The following is a 27320-nucleotide window of genomic DNA, read 5'->3' as shown; positions in this document are numbered from 1 at the left end:
TTAACATTGTTGTGTGGGCCGCTGAAGAGGAGGTACTGGCTGGCCCACCACACCACCAGAGGGCACCCTGCCTGGAGTGCGGGCTCCAGGCACCAGAGGGCGCTGCCGCCTCACAGGAGCAGCCGGGGTGACAGCTGACCACTCATCACCTATGACAGCTGTCACCACTCATCTGATCAGCATCGGTATATCAGCAAGACGTCATCTCCACCTCTTGCCGAGATATCGCTTTACCAGGAAGGTAACGTTCTCAGCTGATTGTGAGATTTTTTCGACAGTAACCTTTTGTGTATTGTATAGCAGACTCTTTTTCCAACGAGAGGTGGAGGTGGTTTTCCTGCCTTGTGGATTGCTGGGTGCATACGCGCCCACATTTAATTGTTTTTTTGTTCCTCGCCAGCAGTACCAGGTCCGACACGCGGAGGCAGTGGCCACCTGGGAGTTCGGGACTTGGCGGCTCCAGTATTCCCGGGGTCTGGTGGCGGAGGAAATCGTGTGGTTCCGGTTCTGCTTTGGACAGACGTCTTCTATCTTCGAGCCTGCCCACACGACACCTTTTGTGATTTGACTTTTTGTCTATTGTTGTAATCTGTTGTGTTTGTTGTGCCCTTTCACAACAGTAAAGTGTTGTTATTTGACTTCCTCCATTGTCCGTTCATTTGCGCCCCCTGTTGTGGGTCCGTGTACCTACACTTTCCCAACAAACATCTCATGTTATAATTGACCAGATGAGCTGTGCTGTGTGCGCTGACACAATCACTCACTCTCACTCAGTGTTTTTTAATTGTTTGCACAATGTTCATATACGTGGCTCATTATCTGGATAACAACATGACAAATCCATATGTGGCTCTTTATTCATGGCTTTGTTATTTGGTGGGACCAAAGCTTTACTATGATCTACTTACTCATGGACTGACAGTTTTAAGACTACGCTTGCCCCGCTGATCTCAGAGAATTAATATAACAAGATGTTAGAGAACACCAAAATTTTATACACTGAAGACATTTTAAACATTTGCTTTCCATCAAAATGACCCCCAGCTGCAGAGAGATTTTAAGAAACAAATCACATCCAGGGCAGGCAAGGGTCAGTTTATGGTTTCACTGTGCATTAAATTAGCAAAGCCACAGTTTTAAAACTGCTAAGATCTGTGTCCAACACCACCCCAAAACAAATCTGTCAGTGAGCTTCACACAGGTAAAACCAAGTAGTAAGCATCGATGACCTCAGATGAAGCCCAACTGGAAGAAGAATGGACCGCATTTATAGAGCGCTTTTCTATTTATATTAGTAGATCAAAGCACTTTACAGTAATGCCTCGCATTCACCCATTCACACCCACACACACACATACCAATGTCAGGATGCTGCCATGCAAGGCACTCAATAATCATCGGGAGCAACTTGGAGATTAAGGACTTTGCCCAAGGGCCCTTAGTGATTTTCCGTCCAGACGGGGGACATCTGCTGCTCTGACAGAGTCCATTAGAGCCCTGTGAGCAAGCTCCCAAAATGATGACACCCTCCACTCTGCCATATGAGACGCTTCCATGTAATATATATCAGAGGTCATAAATCTTTTGCAATGAAATGTCTGAACTAAGAAACTGTATATCTGTACTCAAGAGCCCAACAGGTCTCTTTCAACATGTAATTAATAAATATATGTAAAAACAAATAATTTAGCGTCCTGCCTTCCTATCCGGCTTTAGTTCTGTTTTGCCTTTTTGTATTTAGTTTCAAGCGACCATAGCAGGCCTCTTTACTGTGTAAAGCCTACGCACGCTTAATTTGGTCAGCCAGCCTTTAATGTCTGTGTCACACTTTTAGAATAGGAATTTTTATTTTCAAATTTTTGTTCAGTTTTCCAGTTTTTGGTACCACCAGTATCCTTGGCAGTAAAGTAAAGATAATCCTTATCAGTAAAGTTATATATATACTAGCGTGTTGCCCATGGGGATCCACGGGCTCTAGATTGGTTAGTGTTTATAAAATAGGTAGCTGACATTTTTCAAAGGTGGTAATAAATTATGCAATGTTTTTATAATGCATATACTTATAATTCTAGTATAATTGAAAAGCACTGTGTTAGAAGATCAGGAACAAGCAGACATCCACAGTGGAAGAACATGGTGTAGCATTCCAGAAAACACATGATGCAGGATTTTCAATTAAGCTTTTTTTTCCCCCCCACACTGATACTCAGAAAAATAAAAATTTGTCAGAAGATTCATGGTAATGTTGCTTGATTTCTCTGCTGCTCATATATTCATCAACATCCAACAGTCACATACAACATTTTAGACGCATTAAATTAGTTTTGGACCAGGGTATGGTATGTTACAACTTTAACAAACGCTGTTGTATTTTGACAGAATATTACATTAGTTGTCCAGTCGTGCTGGAATGAAAGCACAGCAAGTTTCACAAAAACATGAATGGGAGAGCATCTAAGCGCGCAGTGCTGACCTGTAGCCTCTTCATGGTCTGGGAGTCCTGGTCTGCCTTGACCTTGCAGGCCACCAGAAGCTGAGCGGTGGAAGCTGCCACCTGCTTGGCTGAAGAGATCAGCTTCTCCTCACTGGCATGACCCTGCACTGCCGAGTTGGCCGCCTCACACAGGTTGTTGGTTGCAGCTGCAACCAGTCGAGCCTGAGAATTTAAAGCCATCAACAATCAGAGATTTGGCTGTGGAATTTCAAAAATTAAAAGGAAACCTTCAGAAAGGATACTTACAGCTGAAATGAGGCCCTGAGACCACTGTCCATCATCCACTCCATTGGCAGGGAGAGCACCAACCTGGAAATCAGAAAATTCTTGCTCAATCACAGTTGTTGATATTATCAGTACAAGTCTATTTTGGGTGGAAAAAGAAGTCAACTGACAGCCAAAAACATGACAAGAACCTACAACTTTCTTAAAGCATGAGACGCGCTGAGGCGATGGTTGGACAACTGCCCCCAAGTCGGCTCAGTGTGTGCTGTGCTGTCAGCATGTCCACACTCCTCAAAGCCAGCCATTAGAGGCTTTTCCACTGTTTCAACATGTTGAATTAGCATGGCCGCCCAAGAGTAAGAAAGCACACTCTGATTTAGTGATGAAACCAAACAAAGTCCAAAGGACACACACCATAATGATGTACGCAAAGAGCTTGACACACTCATTGACAGAATGTCTCAGACATGGTCAATGACCGCCAAAGCTGTCAGTGATGAGCGGGAGTGCAGAAGAAATAGTTAAGCAGACTGGTTTGTTTACAATTTATATTTCCAAGGCTTCCAGGTTCCCTTTCTGTATTCAGACTAGCGCCACCTACTGGCATGGTGACTTTACTATGCACAGAACACATGCTGGTTGGCACCTGATGGTGACATTTCAGTGTTTCCAAATGCTAATTTTGCATGCAACGGGGTAGATGGCCTCAAACTCATGGTTGATCAGTGTTTCTGCTAGCTGACCTGACTCTCCCCATGTGTCAGATATTTTTCTAACAACAGATCTTTTCTTTACGTTTGTTAAAAGCAGTACCTATTCCCCGCAGAATAACCCTACTGCTCTTGGATTATCCATATACCAAACTCTTCAATGAGAATTGTAGGAGGAGGAGTGTTTTGCAATTTTGGTACAATTTGAAAAATTCATGGTTTCTGTGGAAAACGTTGATGGAAATTCTAAATTGTGATTCTGTTAGTTTGTGGCACTATGGGCCTAGTTTGCATAGTAAAAAAATTCAGACTGTTACAATAAAAATATCCTCATTGTTCACCATAAGATTTTGACCAAAACTAAGTTCATGTGGAATACATAAAATATATTACACAAACAAGATTAAAATCAGAATTATTAACAGATTCTACCAAAGAGTAGAACATAAATGAGACAAAAACCAAACTATAGGGAGATTTTTTAAACAAAGTGTCAAATGAGCCGACTATTCTAAAATAAAGAAAGAAAGAATTATTTCATTTTATTTTTGGTGCTATATGCCCAGAGAAATTAAGTCATATATGAGGAAATTAGCATGATTTCACCTGCCTCTGATAAACCTCAAGCTGTGAGGGATATGAATTTTGGTGACATCATTACAGGTTACCCTAAAATGAATGGAGGGAAAACGTAATTTTTTACTGTGTGAAATCAGCATTTTTTTTTGGACTTTGACGGTGAATATGTCAAAATGGTTAACGGATATTTTGGAAGGATGTAGTCACATGACTAGTGTTGCTTATTAGACAGACCGATTTTCTAAAGATATTTTGAGGAGAAAAGTGAGTTTTTTTTCTTTTAATAGTGTGTCTCGTGCAAACAGTAGAAGTGAAGCCCAGCACAGTGTGATAGCGGTCTTTCAAAACATGGATTTAATCACAGATTTCATTCTTTCCTTTCGTGTGGCCGGGAGAAAACTCTTAAAGCGTGTTTTCTCTCGCCAAAGCGTAGAACCGGCTGTGTTTGTGGTTTGCACCATGGTGTCACGCCATGCTAAGCTAAGCTGCTACATGCAGGACACCAGCGAGTCTCACTCAGGAAGCCGCTTCTGTGATTGGGCAGAAAGGTGACGATGAGTGACCACTTTTAAGAGGACAGCGGTGATGTGAATCAGCTCCCAGCCCTTTATGTTAATGAGCTAAAGGGATGGCTAAGCTAAGTGCTGCCAGTAGCCCCAGTGACACCAGATCCATTGGAACCACAGGGTGATGAAAGGTGGCTGTTTTTCTGTGGAGCGCCACACAGTGGAACAATAATTCTACATGGCTCTGCGTGTGTGTAATCATTATTATTCAGTCTGATTGAGACGTACGCGATGTTTTGTTTAGTTTTTTTCTGAATACTCCGCTGACTACAAAGAGGCGGAAACAGACATTTGTTGATTGAAAAATACACAAATTTTTTGCAAGCCAAATTAAAGCCATATTAAAATTATATTACATTAGGAGACAAAAGACGGCCCAGATTGACTGTGTGTACTGGAGTAAATCATGAAGTGGACTGTAGCAGAAGACAGGTGCAGTGACCTTCAGACAGGTGACACTCAACACCTGAGGTTACATCATTTTTTTTGGGCTAACAATAGCTCTGAATCTGTGAGTATTTTTCAGTATGTATGGCTAATTTTATTTTTTTTAATCAGCAACATCAGGACTTGTACAAGTTGGAAGTAATGATTCATAATCTGGTAGATTTTTTTTAACCTCTTAAACCCTAGAGTCCCCAAATTTGGGGACATGCCCTGTTTTGGAACATTTGAACACTCATAACTAACTAATGCTGACACCAACATACACTTATTATACATCAAAATGTCAAGCAAAGTCTCCTCTACAAAAGTATCCACTTCAATCGCATGTCAACTAACCAAAGCTGAAACACCAAGCAAATAAAGACATAAATCGGAATTCATTTTTTCGAAAAAAAAAATGCCCTCATTTACTCCTACCAACTTTTTTGCATCCACAGCATCCCCTAGGACCTGTATTTTAGCTGATCCAAACTTTTGTATTTTTGACCTTGCACAAGCTGAGAAATAAATCATATTTTACGGGTATGTGATTTTGGTGAAATAGGCTCTAGGGCTTAAGGGGTTAAAATAGATAACAACTCTAATGCATGAAATGGATCAGTCATCCATTTCTCAGTTAATTATCAGGCAGCATTAAATTTTAAACGGAGAGGTTCGATGAATTTATTCTACAAACAAAATGTGATGCGTTTCCACAGCTCTTTCATGTGATTGGGCCTTGTATTACAAACAACGCTGTGAGAGCGCCAGCGTCACACGATAAAGAAAACCACTGTGCCGTTATGCAGCTCGGTCACCTGCTCTGCTGACTTCATCCTCACTAAAACCCGCCCGACTCATCTTACAGAATGACTATTAACAAAAGCCCCGTACTGACTGGAACTTGCCCTCTGCTCTGCTGAACATTATGTTATATTACAATTAAAGCCCTTCAGAATAAGTAATTATAGACTTCACTCAATTCTCTCCTTCCTTCCTGAACAAAATAAATTTGGACAGACATGTCACTAATGACCCCTCAATCCAGCGTCTATGATGTCTGTTGGTCAAGTTTCAGAATGAACCACAACTTTGGCGCTCATTATGATTCAAGTATTTAACTGTAAAGAGAAGTGAGGTCAATTGCAGTGTGTGATAATGGAGGTGATCTGGACAAGACAAAGAAAATCACTTCCCTTAAAGGGCATCAAGGACCAACAGACAGCTCAATATACTATTTATAGATTATAGTATCATCTTGCCTGAAGACAACTTTCTCGTTTTAGTCTTGAAAGACATGTACAGGCAAATTAATAGTCTTTTTTTTTAAATTTATTTGAATTCAACTGTACTTCATATCTTACAATGGCCACAGCTGCGTGTCTGCTGTCATATCTTCAATACGCAAACAGAAACTTCAGTCAAAACTGGTGGATGAACTCAGTGGCTCATCCTCTTGCAACACAGGTAATGCCACGGTCTCAGGTCTGTGAGCCGGTGCTGTCCACCACACCACAGAGCCATCTTCTGTCCTGGATAGCAACCACCTAGGAATACCACAAGCCCATCACCACTTTGTGAAAGTTGCCATCTACCTCCTGCAGCCAGGTGAAACGTGGGCGTGCTCTTGGCCTTTTCTAGTTGTTGGGCCTTTAAGCACGCCACATAACCAAAATGTCACAGTTAAGATTTTCCTCACTACACAGGCGATAAATTCTCCGTCTTAAGTAGCAGTTCGTTTGATACAAAGTCATTATGGTGGTTCCCAAGGATCCGCAAAGAGCTTAGTTTTGCTGCAGATATGTGCATTGCTAAACACTTCTGCCCAGCAACCTCATAAGTTCACAAGCTCTTCTCAGATGTCTCTCCATCTCAAGGGCTGAAGACCAGGAGACATGAATGTTACTGCAGAGATAAGAGAATGTCTCCACAGGTTCAACACTTTCACTGCACAAATTACACTTCTGAAGGCTGAGTCCAGGAAGTCATTAAAAGCTTGGATCTTAAACTTTATCCAAGACAATCACAAACCCAGACTGTCTGAGGTCTAACCAGAGGTCAGTGTATAAAATAATGACCATACCAAAGGAAACAACGAGATACTGAAATGTAGTTGTCTGCATAGATTTTTCTTTTTGCTCTCTTGGGACAAACAAATATAACAGACCTCTGGTATCAATGACGTCACCTGATGACCTGAAGCAAGGTTGATAAATTAGCTGATAGTGGACACTCGTTGCTATTGTCTGGCCGTCTTGTTAGTATGGTGTTGCTGCTGGGTTCATCTCATTGGCTGATGCAGTTCAGAGAATTCCGTGTGATAAAATGACACAGAGGCTTTCTGACAAACTGAGGTGAAGCCCTCACAACATTACAGTGTCTCTACTGCACAGCAAAGGGCACTGACTGGGTGAATTTAACACTGTAGTCAGGTGATGGTGTGAACCATGACAAAATAATAGAGAAAAAGGAGGAGATCTGTGTTTAAATCCAAAAAAAAAAAAAAAAAAAAAAAAACAGGTACATTTCAGAACAAAGGGGTTTCTTCAGTGCACCTTCTTCTACTGTGTGTAACACAAGTTAGACGTGTCCGTCTGAGCACATCAGTTAAGATGGCACTGACATGCAGCAATGCAGAAGGCTCAAGTTAAGCACATACCATCTGCAAAGGCTCCACACCCCCAGGGGGCGACAGTCCCATCGTTTGAAAACCACAGGATGTGGTGGGCCGTGCCCTGGTTTCATTCATGATAAAAACCTTTTGGTTCTGTTTGATTCTAACAGTGGATCCAAGATATGAGCACGCTCATTAAGCAGGCGTTCCTTCAAATGAAAACAGTCACGTGTTCGTCCTCTCTGTCAGACAGGTGACATCCGCAACCAAGTGAAAAACACTAAGTTGCAAGAAATATCTGTGAAACATTTCACAAATCTGACAAATATTTGGACTGTGAAATTTTACAATGTTTTCACAAATTCTAGAGTGTGATCATGTTAACATATTTTTTTTGAAATTTTCACAAATTTCAAATGATTTAAACAAAAGTTTTGCAACTGTAATCAACCTTGTACCTGGGAACTTTTCAGATTTCTGTTCATTGACACTTTCAATAAGATAGCTTTTTGAAAGAACAAAAAACTGGAGCTTATTCCCAAAATTTTTCAAGCAGTGGTGTGCACAACGGACATACCAACAGTACCACCACACTGAGGCCTCAGGACAGTTTAGAGTCACCAGTCAGCCTGATCTGCATGTTTCTGAACTGTGAGAAGACACTGAGGAGGCCAATGCACAGTGAGGACGGTGCACCACCCCTTCACAGGCCGTCTGCTCTTATAATGAGCTACAGAAAAATAACAACTGAAACAAATCCTTGCCAGAATGTGACTGTTGGTGTTTAGGTTTGTACATGTTTTGGTGGAAAAAACAGAGCACGTCATCTGAATGATTAACACCGAGATTCACTGCTACAAATAAACCTGGGAACATATTTGTTCCATTGGTGGAGTTCAGACGTACCTTTCCTTGAGCAACCAGTTCCCGCTGAGCGGCTGAAGCAGCTTTGACCAAAGCACTGGTGGCAGCTGCGATAGATTTGGCTGCTTCCAGAATCTGCTCCTCAAAGTTCAAGCTCTCATCGGCCTCCTAAGGACGTGAAAGGAAACTATCAAACAAGGCTAAAAGCATCATCAATAACCACAGAAATAAGGCTCCAGAAGAATTAATGTCAGGGAAATCTCTGGCTGCTCTGAAAATAAAGTTGTGACAGGGTGAGGGCCGGGTGACAGGGTGAGGGCCAGGTGATATCTTTGGTGTGAGAAGCTGAAGCAGACATGTGGTAGATAAGGATCTGCTGCCAGCAGATGACACCTCGCTGTGACACTGAGGTCAACAGACCAAGTGAGACCAGAGAGCAGCTCTGGGGGTGTTGTGAAAATCCGTCTAACCTTGGGTTTTGTCCTTGGTCTCAGCTGCTCCAGTTTCTTAGCAGCAGCTTCAATTGCTGCTGCTGCCCCCAGCAGCTCGTTCTCTGCAATGACGGTGGGGTCCTCGGGGTCCACCCACTCTGTGCCTGCAAAAGATCCCGCAGAACTGAGCGAGTGCCTGCTTTCAAAGGTGTTCTCTTACACTTTTCCCAGATTAGTAGAAGCCGACTAGGACAAAACTGAGAAAGTTATGGGAGAGATGCACAGTTTTTAATCACATTGCTCAAAGTGAAACTGTTGGACTGAACTGAGAGAGAAAGTTAAAACAAACAAACAAAAAACTCACATGTTCCTAAATTTAAGAAAATGTGTTTGATGTCACACAGTGACATTTCACACAGGGGAAAAAAAAAAAAAAAAAAAAAAAAAAAATTTTAAATCCAGAAATGCAACCCCAAATCAGAAAAATTGGGGACGATAAGGAAAACATAAAAATGATCCTTACGGTTGCGTCAACTTTTATTTCATTGCAGATAGTATGAACCTGAGATATTTCATGTTTTCATGTGCTTAAACCTCACTTAATTGATTGATATACATCATTCTTGCATTGCAACACATTCCGAAAATTGTTGGGGCGGGGTAATTTATTCTCAATATAAGGATTAAATCATCACTTTTGCAACTTTTTCACCACAGATACATATTAGGCCATGGAGGACTCCATTAAATTTTGGAGGTGATCCAGATCTGGATTCTGGCTCAGTATTTCACTTTATAGACTCTGAAGGATTACGTCAAAACTACTTCACGGATTCTCACCAGATTTGCATCACAGATACATATTAGGGACAGAAGACTCCACTGAATTTTGGAGGTGATTTGGATCCGGACTGGTAGACGTCAGAAATCTCTGATTGCTCTTTTTTTTTGGAACGTGTTGTAGGCCTTAAATGCAGGAATGGATGTATATTAACAAATGAAACAAAGTTGACCTCAAAAAACATGAAATATTTTGGGCTCATACTGTCTGTAAAGAAACAGAAGTCAAGCTAAAGGTAAAGATCAGTTCATTTTGTTTTTATTTGCATTTTCCATACTGTCCCAACTTTTTTCTGATTTGGGCTTGAAACTGAAAAGCACTCAACTTGCCAAAAAAGCTTCCAGTAGCAATACAGACCATAACTTGGACAAAGTACAGCATTACGACTGCTCCAAACAATGCGTTGTCACCAGTCTAAAGGAAACTACTGCAACATATTTATCAAGCACTAGACCTTTTTGAGAGACACCGGCATTGTTACGCCAGTATCTGTAAATTACAAAGGGAATGCTCTCATGACTGTATACGTCATCTTTACACACCCTGTTCACACACTCTTCAGTTTTTCACAGGCACTATATGTGTCTTAAGTACGTCATATGTTAAATGAAGCGGCGAAGCTGCAGCCAGGCAAGCAGCAGGGATTTAGTTGCACCTTAAGCCACCTTGGAAGAGAGGATTAGTCCAGCTTTCCCTCTATTCGACAGATGATACATTCATGGAATTGCCTCTAGTTCAGTGCAACTTGTGCAAGGCTCTCAGGAGGGGGATCCCAGGAGACCCAAAGATGAGTGTGTGAAACAGTACAAAAGGTTAGGGCTTATTGCAAAGCACTGCATGACTGCTGAAAACTGCTCAGGACAGTCAGTGACACCCAACAGTCAAATAAATCAAATACAGCATTAAGCTTGATTAAACTTCAGCACGCAAGACCTCATTCTAAGCAGAAATAAAACAGAGAAAGGACCACAGATCTGTTTTCAGAAACTTGTTTTCACCTCCAATTCAGTCACATCAGAGTCAACATGTTCAACAATGTAGTTAACATTCAGCACTCTGGCTCAAAACAGATGTCAAAAAGGTGTGACTGGCAGCAGTTACCCCTGAGATGGAAGTAGAAACTGTAAAACTCATTACTAGTTGCTGCCACTTTATCCCTCAGGCTCAAATAAATTTTTAGTAACAGGAAAAATCTGATATTTAGCTGTTGTAAGTCTGCAGCGCCTGTCTTGAGAGGGTTAAAAGAATTACATTTTGACTATTCATTACTTCCAGGCTGCAGGGGAACCTTAGAATGTTCCCTGTTAAATAAAGGGAGTGAATAAACACATAAATGAATCCTTCACCTCCAGTTTGTTGATGTGGTAAAGATTATAAATGCTATTATCCTGTCAATCATTAATTAAAAGGGTGGAACATGAGGATAAACATTATGACACTTTTATAGATCATAAAAGCAACTTTTTATTCTTTTTTTTGCTGAAGGATCATAAACCTGTCTGCCACCTGCTGGATGTGCATTTAGCACTCAGACTCAGATGGACATTGTAATTTACCATCAGCGTTTACTTCACTAACTGTCAACTGAAACAATGTAATGGAGATTTTATAATTATTATTTTATTTATTTATTTTTGTCATTTTGAGAGGTACATATTCTATTTTTGGGACCTGTTGGTCATAATTACCAAAATTAACATAATAAAAAAAGAATGCTTGAAACATTTGAGTTTCTATGTAATAAATGGTAAAATATATTAAATTTTCACTTTCTGAAATACCTGACAAAAATACTGAATTTTTTTCCCCACAATATTCTACTTTTCTGAATGCACCTATATAAAGGCACCAATGTACACGTGCATAGAGCATCCCCCAACAGTAATTTATATCATGCCACACAATTAGCTTAATATTAGCTTTGGTAGATAAGTTAGAAGATACTGACTGAAGCATGTTTTTATGTTCTGATACTGTATTTGGAAATAAAAACAAGTTATATACTTAAAATAAAATATTATATAGTAAGACCCTTCGGCTGCTCCCTTGTTTTTCACTCAGGGTCGTCACAGCAGATTCGAGGTGGATCTGCATGTTGAGTTGGCACAAGTTTTACGCCGGATGCCCTACCTTGACGCAACTCCACAGTACACAGAGAAATGTGGCAGGGGAGGAATTTGAACCTGGAACCTTCTGCACCAAAATCAAGTGCACTAACTACTTGACTACCACCCCACCTGTATAATAATGAAATATTAAGTTATGTGGATCAGACACTGGATTATACTGATGTGTTTAATTGTTGCTGTTTGGTTTGGGTCGGGTTATGAAAAAAAACAGGTGATACTGACTCAAACAAACAAAAACACAAACTATGGCTGCTCATGATAATAAATTACATTAATCAATACTCTGTTCAGTCAAATTTGGTGCAAATCAAACAGATTTTTATCTAAATTATCATGTGCACAGAGACAGGTGACTGATTCACGCACAGATTGTGTGTTATATCCTCCGTCTGGCCTAATATACTAAATCATAAGGAATAATAGGGAGCAGATGTATTTTAAATTACATGTAACTTGAAATTAGTTTGCTTATCAGTTTCTTTCATTTCTAAAGACTGGGTCTGGTGACCACCGTGACCACTGCAGCTTAAAGTTAAACTAAAGTTTTAGGTACATTAAACACAACTGCAACACCTATAGATCAAGCAAGGAGGTTGATTCCTGTGACGGACGTGTCAGCGTGAGGTGCACTCAGTGGAAGCTGTGGGTATTGTCATAACATCATTTGTTTCCCTGGTTTTCACTCCCAAAAGTTTAAAATCTACCTAAAATATTTAAACAAATGAAAATAACACCAGACACAGCAAACACGATAAGGAAATGCAGTGTCAATCTTACAAACACAATGATTTAAAAAACTAACTTTCTTCAAAGATGAACATTGTAATCTACCCACAGTGTTAACGTCACTAACAGTGAACTGAAACAATGCAATGATTTATTTATTTTTTTTCCCTCCTGTTGCTGAATAGGTCAAAGATCAGTGTACCTTTCATTGCTTCAGCTGCCTGGATGAGCTCCGTCACAGAGCCTGCCACACGCTTTGAATAGTTGGCTAGTTGCTGTTTAAGATCATAAGAGGGCTTTTGGATAATCTGTGAAATAAGAACAAACTCTCAACCTTCTGTCTTAGAAAAACCAGCCAGCAAGAAAGCAGCAGATGAACATTTTGTGTCCCACTGATCAGTTTAGCTGTGACAGTCAATGTCTTACCACCAGCACGTGCTCCAGCAGTCCCAGGTAACCAGAAGCACATTCCTTGCCGTAGCGCAGCGCCCTCATCTGGACTTCCTTACTGACCTCTTGGTGGTAAGCAGCTTCCTAAAACATAAGATGAACAGAAAGTGGCAGATGAACACACAGAGGACAAGAAAGTAACAAATCAACAGGGTCACGAAAATAAGTTTTACACACACACGCACGCACACACACATCAATGCTGCCACCTTGTGGGTAAAAACAGAGACTGCGGCCTGCAGTACGGTCTGTGACAGAGGCAGGGATGTCACATGTTGGGCTGCTACCCCAAACCTTGGCAGATTAAACCTGTCAACAGCTGTGCTCACTCCAAGACAAGTGAACCAAAACCCCAACACTGCTCTTGGAGGAGGTGTTCCCGTTTTTTTCTGTACCTTGCAGGAGTGCAGCATGTCAGCGATCGCCCTTCGGCTGAGGTTTGCCGTGGCGATGATATCTTCTTGGCGACAAGAATTCCCGGCTGCCACTGCTTTCGCGGTTGCCATTGTGATTCCTTTGGTCATGCGAATAAACTCCTCAGGTGTGGTCGTCTTTGCTGGTGGGTCAGAACTGCTGAACACCTGTGCGGTCAAACCAGGACAAAGTTAGATCAACTTATCATACCTTCTCTGCTGAGCTAACCCGACTGACACTGTTTAGGGGGCATGTTTGTGCACTGTCCGTTGAGATATGATGGTGTGAACCACTGTATTTGGGCCTGGAGGACATTTTGGAAGAGGCACCCAGACCTGGAAATGGCTGGTAAAGACAGATCTGAACCAGCTAAGGGAAGCAAGCGTTGGTCTTTACTGAAGAGCTGAACCAGTGAGAACCTGAGATTAAAACAGCCAGAAAACAGGAACTCTTCTTTAACCTTTATCTAAGTGGACTTCAGTGTGTCTGACATTTGCCCACATTTGAGTACCGTATCCATGAATAAATGACAAATGTCGACAAAGATGGGGACAGTATCACAGTTAGACCTACAAACATTTCAATTTGGCTAAAGTTTGTGATTTTAGCCTCCTGTCACAGCTTTTTGGAGTTGAAAGCAAAAATGATAATGAGTATAATGGTGTCATACAGACTGTCAAGTTTAATTTGGTGGTAATTACAACTAAATCTGTCAATTAAATAAAAACCTCATAATATAACATGTTTCAAGCATAGACATCAGAAAATGCTCCATAATAACAAAACAAAGCAAAAAATAGGGGTACAAAGTGTGGTATATGCCCCCGCCTGTATGTTAAGAAGCTGGTGTATGGTTTCATTTTAAAGGAAACTAGTGGAAATTATTTCTACAGTCAAAAACTTGATGCTTTAAAGATGGCACATGGACTGTTTGTATAGAGAAAGACTGTCACTTTACACTGGTATATGGTGTACTGACTCCATTTTCAAAAAGAACCTCCCTGTCAAAAGAACAAAATCGTGCCGTCCAAAAGCTCTGATTACCAGTCAGAGACTTTACCACTGAGCTACGGAGCTGTTCTTTGAAAGTTGCGGGAATCAGCCTCATAACAGGAAGGACATGGAAGTATTACAAAATAAATTAAAATCAAACAACATATAAAAACACAGCATTTATCAAGAGAGCAATACAAATATGATCCGTCTGTTCATCTGTAGATGACCCATGGTCACAGACATACAGTCATGAAATGACATGAATGAGAAGCAGATCGCTCATCTCATTCATGTCCACATCTGCCGGGCATGTCTCCAACCGGCTGTGCGTGCCTTGTGAACCACGTGCCGCAGGACACTGCGTCATGTGGAACAGAGCTCAGGTGGGTGACATGATAGTCAGATCGCCTGCTGCATGTTGTGATCTGAAAGTCCTTTTCATCCTTGAAGCAGCCTGTCCACGTTAACGTGCTTGCTCGCTGCAGCACGTTGCCACAGTGGGCAGTTGTTTGTCCATGTCTGTCCAGTACGTGGTGTCCAGCTGGACTGTCCAAATCCTTGGCCTGGGTGAGATCAGCCCCCCCCACCCCCCCTACTTTTTAAAAGAAAACATTTAGTACAAATGACAAAGATAACTCAAAACAAGTTTTGCTTTTATTCTATCAAAAACTTAAAACTAACCCCTACTTACCTCCGGGAATTGAAGCTCCAACTGTTCTTTTGATTTAAAAAAATACTCTTGGGTAAATGATTCCACCAGAGTAAGCCAGTTTTTAGCGGGAGTTTTCGCTCTTGTTCCCCTCGTAAAGTGTAGCATTTCTCCTATGCAGCTGGATGCCTGTTTTAGATACTGGAATAAGTTTGTTGTGCGGATGTTTTGTTGCAATGGGCTTTCAGGGTTCTTCCCCAGAATTTTTTAAATAGCGGTGCTGTTAGCAATTATCATCTGAGGCAGAGCGTTGCAAGTCATTTTGACTGGTTTTAGATGCATTGAAAGCAAGTATAATAGACAAAAAAAAAGACACTTATGTTATAATATCAAAGTTCTTTTTTGCATGTTTCTGTCTAAGTTAATAAAATAAATAACACTGAAAAGTTTAAAAACACATTAATGTTTGATGGACATATCATTTGCTCTCCTCTTCTTTAAAAATTACACACTGTACCTTTAATCCAGTAAAACAGGCAGAGTTTTACTGTCATGTTGACAGTTTAGTATTTTCTTTTTAACATTTCTGAGTGGGATTGCATACTTTTTAAAAACAATATAACCCCTAATTGTCTTGTTTGTACAAGAGCTAAACCTGGACTGATTTGATTGTCAAATCACAATCAAATTTATTGCAAAGTAAGTTCTCACCTACAATTTGATCTGGGGCCTGTACTACGAAGCGGGGTTACTGGCTTATCAGGGTAACTTCGGGAGTAAGTTGATGACGTGTGGAGTACCTTCCTGGTTAACGTGTACTATGAAAGGTGGATAGGTTTTGATCGAGGTATGCTGCCATGGCAATTTACGCTGCGTGCCAAACCTGCTCCGAGCAGGTTATGTTCTAGGTTAGCTTGAGGTTTTCGCTTAACCACTCCCTTTATAAGTACCGCCCATCCACCTTCAATCACTCCCAAGACAATGCCGGCCTACCTGGATGATCCGTTTCATATTGGGGCACAAATTGTGAGGGGCTCTCCTCGCAGGGCGAGGGTTTTTAAAGACCGCCAGAATCCGCTGACATACCCGGACGATATTCTCTATGAAAGATATAGATTCTCAGCCGAGGGAATTCGTTATCTTTGTCAGCTGATTGGGCCAGACGTCTGTAACATCACCCATCGTAGCAATGCCCTGACGATTGAGCAGATAATGTGCCTTACGCTTAGATATTTTGCCAGTGGACAATTTATGTATTCCATCGGTGATGCTGAACATGTGAGCAAGAATACTGTATGTCGTATGATTCGCAAGGTAGTACTTGCTCTATCTAAACTGTTGGATGCATTTGTCATTTTCCATGGCCATTTATCCGCAATGCAAATCAAAGAAGGGTTTTATGCAATCGCGGATAATTACTAATATCAAAATAGGTTTAATGCATGTCCATTAATTAGGCGAAGTGGGGCTTATCAATGACAATTTCTCCTAGGTTTCCTAAAAGTAATAGGAGCCATTGATTGCACGCAAATCCCAATCAGTGGACCCCTGGGAGAGCACGAGGGCGATTATGTCAATCACAAATCTTTTCACAGTATCAATGTGCAGGTATAGCCGTTCTATTCGGCCTATTTCATATACCCATTATCGTGTAGTCCACTCTAAGCTCACCTTCTTTTCACTTATTTCAGCCACATAAGGGTTGCTTTGGTTTGGTTGATTTTTCTAAATATTCCAATATGCAATTACTATAATTACATATTTCACATTCTTTTTCTCCCCACATGGGGCTGTCCTGTTGGATAACCTTCATGCCAAAGTGATATACACTCAACAAAAATATAAACGCAACACTTTTGGTTTTGCTCCCATTTTGTATGAGATGAACTCAAAGATCTAAAACTTTTTCCACATACACAATATCACCATTTCCCTCAAATATTGTTCACAAACCAGTCTAAATCTGTGGTAGTGAGCACTTCTCCTTTGCTGAGATAATCCATCCCACCTCACAGGTGTGCCATATCAAGATGCTGATTAGACACCATGATTAGTGCACAGGTGTGCCTTAGACTGTCCACAATAAAAGGCCACTCTGAAAGGTGCAGTTTGTTTTATTGGGGGGGGGGATACCAGTCAGTATCTGGTGTGACCACCATTTGCCTCATGCAGTGCAACACATCTCCTTCGCATAGAGTTGATCAGGTTGTCAATTGTGGCCTGTGGAATGTTGGTCTACTCCTCTTCAATGGCTGTGCGAAGTTGCTGGATATTGGCAGGAACTGGTACAAACTGTCGTATATGCCGGCCCAGAGCATCCCAAACATGCTCAATGGGTGACAGGTCCGGTGAGTATGCCGGCCATGCAAGAACTGGGACATTTTCAGCTTCCAAGAATTGTGTACAGATCCTTGCAACATTGGGCCGTGCATTATCCTGCTGCAACATGAGGTGATGTTCTTGGATGTATGGCACAACAATGGGCCTCAGGATCTCGTCACGGTATCTCTGTGCATTCAAAATGCCATCAATAAAATGCACCTGTGTTCTTCCTCCATAACAGACGCCTGCCCATACCATAACCCCACCGCCACCATGGGCCACTCGATCCACAACATTGACATCAGAAAACCGCTCACCCACATGACACCACACACGCTGTCTGCCATCTGCCCTGGACAGTGTGAACCGGGATTCATCCATGAAGAGAACACCTCTCCAATGTGCCAAACGTCAGCAAATGTGAGCATTTGCCCACTCAAGTTGGTTACGACGACGAACTGGAGTCAGGTCAAGACCCCGATGAGGACGACGAGCATGCAGATGAGCTTCCCTGAGACGGTTTCTGACAGTTTGTGCAGAAATTCCTTGGTTATGCAAACCGATTGTTTCAGCAGCTATCCGAGTGGCTGGTCTCAGACGATCTTGGAGGTGAACATGCTGGATGTGGAGGTCCTGGGCTGGTGTGGTTACACGTGGTCTGCGGTTGTGAGGCTGGTTGGATGTACTGCCAAATTCTCTGATATGCCTTTGGAGACGGCTTATGGTAGAGAAATGAACATTCAATACATGAGCAACAGCTCTGGTTGACATTCCTGCTGTCAGCATGCCAATTGCACGCTCCCTCAAATCTTGTGACATCTGTGGCATTGTGCTGTGTGATAAAACTGCACCTTTCAGAGTGGCCTTTTATTGTGGGCAGTCTAAGGCACACCTGTGCACTAATCATGGTGTCTAATCAGCATCTTGATATGGCACACCTGTGAGGTGGGATGGATTATCTCAGCAAAGGAGAAGTGCTCACTATCACAGATTTAGACTGGTTTGTGAACAATATTTGAGGGAAATGGTGATATTGTGTATGTGGAAAAAGTTTTAGATCTTTGAGTTCATCTCATACAAAATGGGAGCAAAACCAAAAGTGTTGCGTTTATATTTTTGTTGAGTGTATATGTACCTATGTTAACAGAATGACCATTAATGGCTTTAAATCCTTAGATGACATGTGAGCATTTACCCGATAAGCAATACGTTGCCAACAAGCCTGTCTTGATTTATTGGCAGACGATGTCTTCGATTTCCCCCTTAATGTTAATTTAAATACCTCGTAGCTCCGCATAATAATTGTGCATTCTTCTTCGGTAAAGTAAGGTGACCGCGCCATCACTGAAAAATGGTGACGTGCGCTGCAACCTGCCCCTTTTATGTGAACGCACACAAACTCCAATTAGGTTAACACAGGTTCAACAAATCAACATCTTACTCAGCGTCGTAGTACCGATTAACACCACTTGAGAAAACCAGGTTTTGTCAACCCCGGTTTAAGAGGTTGACCCTGGATTACACCTGAGTAAGTTAACCCCGCTTCGTAGTACAGGCCCCTGGTGTCAATGGTGCATAACAATAATAAAAGAAAACACTTCTGTAAGAAGTAAATTTGCTCTCATAAAGATGAAATCCTGGATGGAAAAACTTTCTGAATCAGTTTTTCACACTTTACTGTTTCACTGAATTGTGTGGTGAAGATGATCGTTGATTAAAATTGCTTCGCTGCTTTTATTTATTTATTTATTTTAGTGTGGCGTGTTCTCTCTCTCTCCCTCCCCCTCTCTCTCTCCCTCTCTCTCTCTCTCTCGTTGGGAGGGAACGAGAGACTCTTCACTCTAACACCGTCTTTGCGGCTTATATGAGCAAACTTTGGAAACATGAAAGCTTTCATCTGTAAAATAAAGCCTTAATAGCTACGCAGGCAGAAGGAGCTGTTTTTGTTGGAAGACTTCGACTGAGTTTTTGTTTTTTCAATCTGAGCTGCAGCGCTGTGACTCTGCTCGGCTCGGCTGGCGGCGGGGAGGGACGAGCAGACAGCAGTCCAATCAGCACAAACAGACTGCCTGGATTAAACAAAAATACCACGGCACTATGCCGTTGTTCCATTGTCTGGGGAGAACCGTGGCTTTAGACAAACTTTGCAGCGTCCAGTCACTTGTTCCACGTCTGTCACAGCAATCTCAAACCACTGACGAAACTCGCTCTCCATTAGCAGTTAGCCATCTTTGTTATTGTGTGAAGGAAACGGGACGGGGAGCTACGGAATGTCCTGGGGACAAAAAGGTGTGCTGCTGCCAAGAGGAGAGAAAAAAAAAAAAAAAAAAAAAAAACAACTCGAATGTATTATTTTTTAAATCATCCGCAACAAATAATTTGAATTAATCGATATTATCGATATATCGCCCAGGCCTACCAGATCCACAGATTTCCATAACTGCTTCAGTGGGAGGACACACCTCCTGTCATCTCAGGGCGCAGACCAAAGCCACACTCGTGTGGGACTTAGACAAATTTCTCTGCGAGTACAAAGGTGATTGCCTGCAGTCTGCTGTCATGCCAAGACTGCGACTGGCCACACATTTTCTATGTGCCATGCGAGCGGTGTTAAGATGTTCGAGCGTGTCACCTGGAATTTGGCCAACACCTGCCGTGAGAGGGTGCGATGGGTTCGCACAGCGCACACTTTGTCTTTCAGGTGCTTGAGTGCGCAAATAGTTGCAGCAATGTGTACGAGGCATTGGACATTACATGGTTTGCACACGATTCCTGCGTCATGCGCACAAAATGTGCACTTCGTCCAAACTTTGCACTATGTGTGAAGAGGCTTTAAGGTACTGAGGCACGTCTGACATGAGCACAGGTTGCACAAATGGTGGCCAGAGGAGATGTGTAACAAAAACAAAAACAGTTAAGCTGACTCCCAAATGGAAATCAATGCAGAATTTATCAAAAACATACGAAAGTTGTTGAAATCATTTGCTGGACTCTCAGCTGCGAGTTCTGTTTTTAGTACACAGTGAACACATAGCAGTATAGTGGATCATCCACTTATGGGATTCTGACATTTACAGTTTCACATGATGCATTGATGCCCGTGTTTTGGCCTATTTCAACCAGCTGACAGGTATCATACTAGTGATCATTGTCTTTGTTTTCTGCCAGTTACACTTCTTTTTCTTATAAAAAGAACAAATCTGGAGCAAGAGACTAAACTTGCTGTGAGTGAAGTTTGGCTGTGTCAATGTTTAGTTAAATTGAACACCATTTTAGAAACTACACCACAGTGTAAAACAAGCAATTTGCATTTTTTGTAGCCATTTACTTACAGTTAGCTCCTGTTTGATGTGTTCAATAGTGGCCTCCAAAGCTCTGGTCCCCTTGGTAGCTTCATCCTCTACAGCCTTCACAGTCTTCAGCAGTGATGTCACGTTGGTCACCATCACCTACAGCCACCAGGTCACAGGAGACAACACTGGATTAAATGGACTATGTCAAACTGGGTCCAATTTATAGCATATTTTGTAAGTATACAAGTACACTCAACAAAAATATAAACGCAACACTTTTGGTTTTGCTCCCATTTTGTATGAGATGAACTCAAAGATCTAAAACTTTTTCCACATACACAATATCACCATTTCCCTCAAATATTGTTCACAAACCAGTCTAAATCTGTGATAGTGAGCACTTCTCCTTTGCTGAGATAATCCATCCCACCTCACAGGTGTGCCATACCAAGATGCTGATTAGTGCACAGGTGTGCCTTAGACTGTCCACAATAAAAGGCCACTCTGAAAGGTGCAGTTTTGTTTTATTGGGGGGGATACCAGTCAGTATCTGGTGTGACCACCATTTGCCTCATGCAGTGCAACACATCTCCTTCGCATAGAGTTGATCAGGTTGTCAATTGTGGCCTGTGGAATGTTGGTCCACTCCTCTTCAATGGCTGTGCGAAGTTGCTGGATATTGGCAGGAACTGGTACACACTGTCGTATACGCCGGTCCAGAGCATCCCAAACATGCTCAATGGGTGACATGTCCGGTGAGTATGCCGGCCATGCAAGAACTGGGACATTTTCAGCTTCCAAGAATTGTGTACAGATCCTTGCAACATGGGGCCGTGCATTATCCTGCTGCAACATGAGGTGATGTTCTTGGATGTTGGCACAACAATGGGCCTCAGGATCTCATCACGGTATCTCTGTGCATTCAAAATGCCATCAATAAAATGCACCTGTGTTCTTCGTCCATAACAGACGCCTGCCCATACCATAACCCCACTGCCACCATGGGCCACTCGATCCACAACATTGACATCAGAAAACCGCTCACCCACACGACGCCACACACACTGTCTGCCATCTGCCCTGAACAGTGTGAACCGTGATTCATCCGTGAAGAGAACACCTCTCCAACGTGCCAAACGCCAGCGAATGTGAGCATTTGCCCACTCAAGTCGGTTACGACGACGAACTGGAGTCAGGTCGAGACCCCGATGAGGACAACGAGCATGCAGATGAGCTTCCCTGAGATGGTTTCTGACAGTTTGTGCAGAAATTCTTTGGTTATGCAAACCGATTGTTTCAGCAGCTGTCCGGGTGGCTGGTCTCAGACGATCTTGGAGGTGAACATGCTGGATGTGGAGGTCCTGGGCTGGTGTGGTTACACGTGGTCTGCGGTTGTGAGGCTGGTTGGATGTACTGCCAAATTCTCTGAAACGCCTTTGGAGACGGCTTATGGTAGAGAAAAGAACATTCAATACACGAGCAACAGCTCTGGTTGACATTCCTGCTGTCAGCATGCCAACTGCACACGCCCTCAAATCTTGCGACATCTGTGGCATTGTGCTGTGTGATAAAACTGCACCTTTCAGAGTGGCCTTTTATTGTGGGCAGTCTAAGGCACACCTGTGCACTAATCATGGTGTCTAATCAGCATCTTAATATGGCACACCTGTGAGGTGAGGTGGGATGGATTATCTCAGCAAAGGAGAAGTGCTCACTATCACAGATTTAGACTGGTTTGTGAACAATATTTGACGGAAATGGTGATATTGTGTATTTGGAAAAAGTTTTAGATCTTTGAGTTCATCTCATACAAAATGGGAGCAAAACCAAAAGTGTTGCGTTTATATTTTTGTTGAGTGTACGAAGTGGAAGACAATGGCTTAGATCTGTGTCAACATTTATCACACTACAGAAAAGCAGTTATTGCAATGAACATGTGTTACTATTTATCTAATAGATTACAATCTGTTCATGTAAATGGGGAGTCTTCTTCACAGACTAAGGTTAATTATGGAGTTCCACAAGGTTCTGTGCTAGGACCAATTTTATTCACTTTATACATGCTTCCCTTAGGCAGTATTATTAGAAAGCATTGCTTAAATTTTCATTGTTACGCAGATGATACCCAGCTTTATCTATCCATGAAGCCAGAGGACACACACCAATTAGCTAACCTGCAGGAATGTCTTACAGACATAAAGACATGGATGACCTCTAATTTCCTGCTTTTAAATTCAGATAAAACTGAAGTTATTGTACTTGGCCCCACAAATCTTAGAAACATGGTGTCTAACCAGATCCTTACTCTGGATGGCATTACCCTGACCTCTAGTAATACTGTGAGAAATCTTGGAGTCATTTTTGATCAGGATATGTCCTTCAATGCGCATATTAAGCAAATATGTAGGACTGCTTTTTTGCATTTGCGCAATATCTCTAAAATTAGAAAGGTCTTGTCTCAGAGTGATGCAGAGAAAAACTAATTCATGCATTTATTTCCTCTAGGCTGGACTATTGTAATTCATTATTACCAGGTTGTCCTAAAAGTTCCCTGAAAAGTCTTCAGTTAATTCAAAATGCTGCAGCTAGAGTACTGACGGGGACTAGAAGAGAGCATATTTCACCCATATTGGCCTCTCTTCAGTGGCTTCCTGTTAATTCTAGAATAGAATTTAAAATTCTTCTTACTTATAAGGTTTTGAATAATCAGGTCCCATCTTATCTTAGGGACCTCGCAGTACCATATCACCCCAATAGTCTGCAGGCTTACTTGTAGTTCCTAGGGTTTTTAAGCGTAGAATGGGAGGCAGAGCCTTCAGCTTTCAGGCTCCTCTCCTGTGGAACCAGCTCCCAATTCGGATCAGGGAGACAGCCACCCTCTCTACTTTTAAGATTAGGCTTAAAACTTTCCTTTTTGCTAAAGCATATAGTAAGGGCTGGATCAGGTGATCCTGAACCATCCCTTAGTTATGCTGCTATAGACTTAGACTGCTGGGGGGTTCCCATGATGCACTGAGTGTTTCTTTCTCTTTTTGCTCTGTATGCACCACTCTGCATTTAATCATTAGTGATTGATCTCTGCTCTCTTCCACAGCATGTCTTTTTCCTGATTCTCTCCCCTCAGCCCCAACCAGTCCCAGCAGAAGACTGCCCCTCCCTGAGCCTGGTTCTGCTGGAGGTTTCTTCCTGTTAAAAGGGAGTTTTTCCTTCCCACTGTCTCCAAGTGCTTGCTCACAGGGGGTCGTTTTGACCGTTGGGGTTTTTCTGTAATTATTGTATGGCTTTTGCCTTACAATATAAAGCGCCTTGGGGCAACTGTTTGTTGTGATTTGGTGCTATATAAATAAAACTGATTTGATTTGATTTACTATAGTTTCAATGTCAGAAATCACAGGTTTCACGGTGACCATTTTTACACTAACATGCTGTCTTCAACTGTTAACTGACAGAAAAGCAAATCTTTAGGATGCAAACATCCTTGTCATTGGCCTCCTAAAACTGGTGTTTCAGGAGGCCAATGACAGACATGACAGCATCAGTCCAACATAAAATGGAAACAATAGTGTGTCTCCACCAGAAAGATAGAAATTAAGGGCACCATCACACGCAAAGACCATGAAAAACACACTGAAAAACCCTGAAATGTTTGATGAACATAACAGGGACGCAGCCAAAATGCAAAAATTGCAGTTTTCAAGTTCATACGTCATACTAATTACATCCTGCCACCTCCTCACAGTGTGTAACACGGTCCAACTAATTTTGTACAGTCCACATGATCACATGCATACCATGTGCAGCTCATTCTTACTACAATCACGCTACATTTGTGCATGCCACATTCTCACATTCTGCAAGTTTTCTTGTGTCCACATTTAGAAAAGCACCTCTCCTGCCAATGTGCAGTCTCCATTATACAGACACACTCAGATATGCTATCTTAGAAGCAAGCCTCGATTTGCACGAGGAGGTGAGAATGTGTGAGAACTGCTGTTTGGCTGCATTTCAACACCACGGACAGCAATTGACAAATTTAATTTAAAAATTTATGAATGAAATTTGTTTGATTAAGCAGTCCACAGCCTGAATGTTTCAGTGTATATGTTTAACTATCTCACCTGTAAAATCATTTTGCACAAGGAAAAATTGTTCTAACAGCAACTGCAGAGACCAAGTTTCCACCAAAACCTGCATTTATGATGCCTCTTTTTAATAAAACTCAGACTCTTGCACCTCTGCTTCTCATATGCACTGCATAAATATCCTTTTGGCTTACTGTTGCCACACATTTGTTGTAGTGACTCCACGAAAAGAGGGTCCCAATTTTGTGAATTTATTGAGCTACTTCTGCAGATTATGGGTGGGCTGTGCTTGGCTGAACAGTCCAGCCACTTTGTCAAACACACTGGTTCTCAGGACCCATGAGGCACGAGTCTTTTTGTTGCTCTGTTCTGCTGTCTATATGTGCTGGCTCCTTTCAGCCAAAGAAACTCTTATCTTTGAAGCATTACAGTCAGTTTTGCTGTTGCAGTATATACAATGGACGCTGTGATTTATTCATTATAGAGATAAATAGCCGAGTTACCCGGGTCCGCTAATATCTAGCTGTTGAATTCTCTTATTTATCAGTTTTTTGTTATTGTTGAGTCCGTGTGCGAAATAAATGCATTCATTCATTCTATCTGTGGAGCAAATTTGCTGAGAATCTGTGAAGTAGTTTTGACGTAATCCTTCAAAGCTGATATAAAGTGAATTTTGATCCAGAATTTGGATTCGGCTCTGGATCCCCTCCAAAATTCACTGGAGTCTTCCATGGCCTAATATCTATCTGTGGTGAAAATTTGGTGAGAATCCTTGAAGTCATGTTGACGTAATCCTTCAAAGCCTATATAAAGTGAATCTTGATCCAGAATCTGGATTCAGATCTGGATCCTCTCCAAAATTTAGGGGACTCTTCCGTGTCCTAACATGTATTTGTTGTGCAAATTTAGTGAGAATCTGTGAAGTAGTTTTGAAGTAATCATTCAAAGCCTGTGTGTGTTCTCGCACATACGCTTTCAAACTCAGGGCCCCTGTGACCCCCCCAGTGCCCCAGTTACCACACCAAGTTTGGTGTCGATTGCTTAAGTACTATGGCAGTTCACCCCAAACCCAAACCGTGCCACATACATACAACCCCAATTCCAATGAAACTGAGATGTTGTGTAAATTGTCAATTATAAACAGAATACAATGATTTGCAAATCCTCTTCAACCTATATTCAATTGAATACACCACAAAGACAAGATATTTAATGTTCAAACGGATAAACTTTGCTGTTTTTGTGCAAATATTTGCTCATTTTGAAATGGATGCCTGCAACACATTTCAAAAAAGTTGGGACGGGGCAACAAAAGAGTGGGAAAGTTGATGAATGCTCAATGAACACCTAATTGGAAACAGGTGAGTGTCATGATTGGGTATAAAAGGAGCATCCCCAAAAGGCTCAGCCATTCACAAGCAAAGAGGGGGTGAGGATCACCACTTTGTGAACAACTGCCTGAAAAAATAGTCCAACAGTTTAAGAACATCGTTTCTCAATGTTCAATTGCAAGGAATTTAGGGATTCCATCATCTACAGTCCATAATCTAATCAGAAGATTCAGAGAATCTAGAGAACTTTCTACACATAAGCGGCAATGCCGAAAACCAACAATGAATGCCCGTGACCTTTGATTCCTCAGGCAGCACTGCATTAAAAACCAACATCAATGTGTAAAGCGCATATTAAACAAATATGTAGGACTGCCTTTTTGCATTTACGCAATATCTCTAAAATCAGAAAGGTCTTGTCTCAGAGTGATGCTGAAAAACTAATTCATGCATTTATTTCCTCTAGGCTGGACTATTGTAATTCTTTATTATCAGGTTGTCCTAAAAGTTCCCTAAAAAGCCTTCAGTTAATTCAAAATGCTGCAGCTAGAGTACTGACGGGGACTAGCAGGAGAGAGCATATCTCACCCGTGTTGGCCTCTCTTCATTGGCTTCCTGTTAATTCTAGAATAGAATTTAAAATTCTTCTTCTTACTTATAAGGTTTTGAATAATCAGGTCCCATCTTATCTTAGGGACCTCGTAGTACCATATCACCCTAATAGAGCGCTTCGCTCTCAGACTGCAGGCTTACTTGTAGTTCCTAGGGTTTGTAAGAGTAGAATGGGAGGCAGAGCCTTCAGCTTTCAGGCTCCTCTCCTGTGGAACCAGCTCCCAATTCAGATCAGGGAGACAGATACCCTCTCTACTTTTAAGATTAGGCTTAAAACTTTCCTTTTCGCTGGGGCTTATAGTTAGGGCTGGATCGGGTGACCCTGGACTATCCCTTGGTTATGCTGCTTTAGACGTAGACTGTGGGGGGGTTCCCATGATGCACTGTTTCTTTCTCTTTTTGCTCTGTATGCATCACTCCGCATTTAATCATTGGTGATCGATCTCTGCCCCCCTCCACAGCATGTCTTTTTCCTGGTTCTTTCCCTCAGCCCCAACCAGTCTCAGCAGAAGACTGCCCCTCCCTGAGCCTGGTTCTGCTGGAGGTTTCTTCCTGTTGAGAGGGAG

General features: G+C 41.9%; 1 protein-coding gene across 1 annotated transcript in view; it reads right to left on the bottom strand.

The window, feature by feature from the left end:
- The window catches only part of tln1 (talin 1), a 198656-nt gene that overhangs the window by 9462 nt on the left and 161874 nt on the right, over nt 1–27320 (bottom strand). The window contains 8 exon segments of the mRNA XM_034193096.1: nt 2474–2656; nt 2741–2803; nt 8521–8646; nt 8949–9073; nt 12808–12913; nt 13032–13139; nt 13451–13636; nt 20769–20885. Of these exon segments, the coding sequence (XP_034048987.1) occupies nt 2474–2656; nt 2741–2803; nt 8521–8646; nt 8949–9073; nt 12808–12913; nt 13032–13139; nt 13451–13636; nt 20769–20885 (1014 nt within the window).

Source organism: Thalassophryne amazonica, chromosome 17 (genome assembly GCF_902500255.1).
Source record: "Thalassophryne amazonica chromosome 17, fThaAma1.1, whole genome shotgun sequence".
In the NCBI taxonomy this organism is placed as follows: domain Eukaryota; kingdom Metazoa; phylum Chordata; class Actinopteri; order Batrachoidiformes; family Batrachoididae; genus Thalassophryne; species Thalassophryne amazonica.
This window is presented reverse-complemented; position numbering and strand designations above follow the sequence as displayed.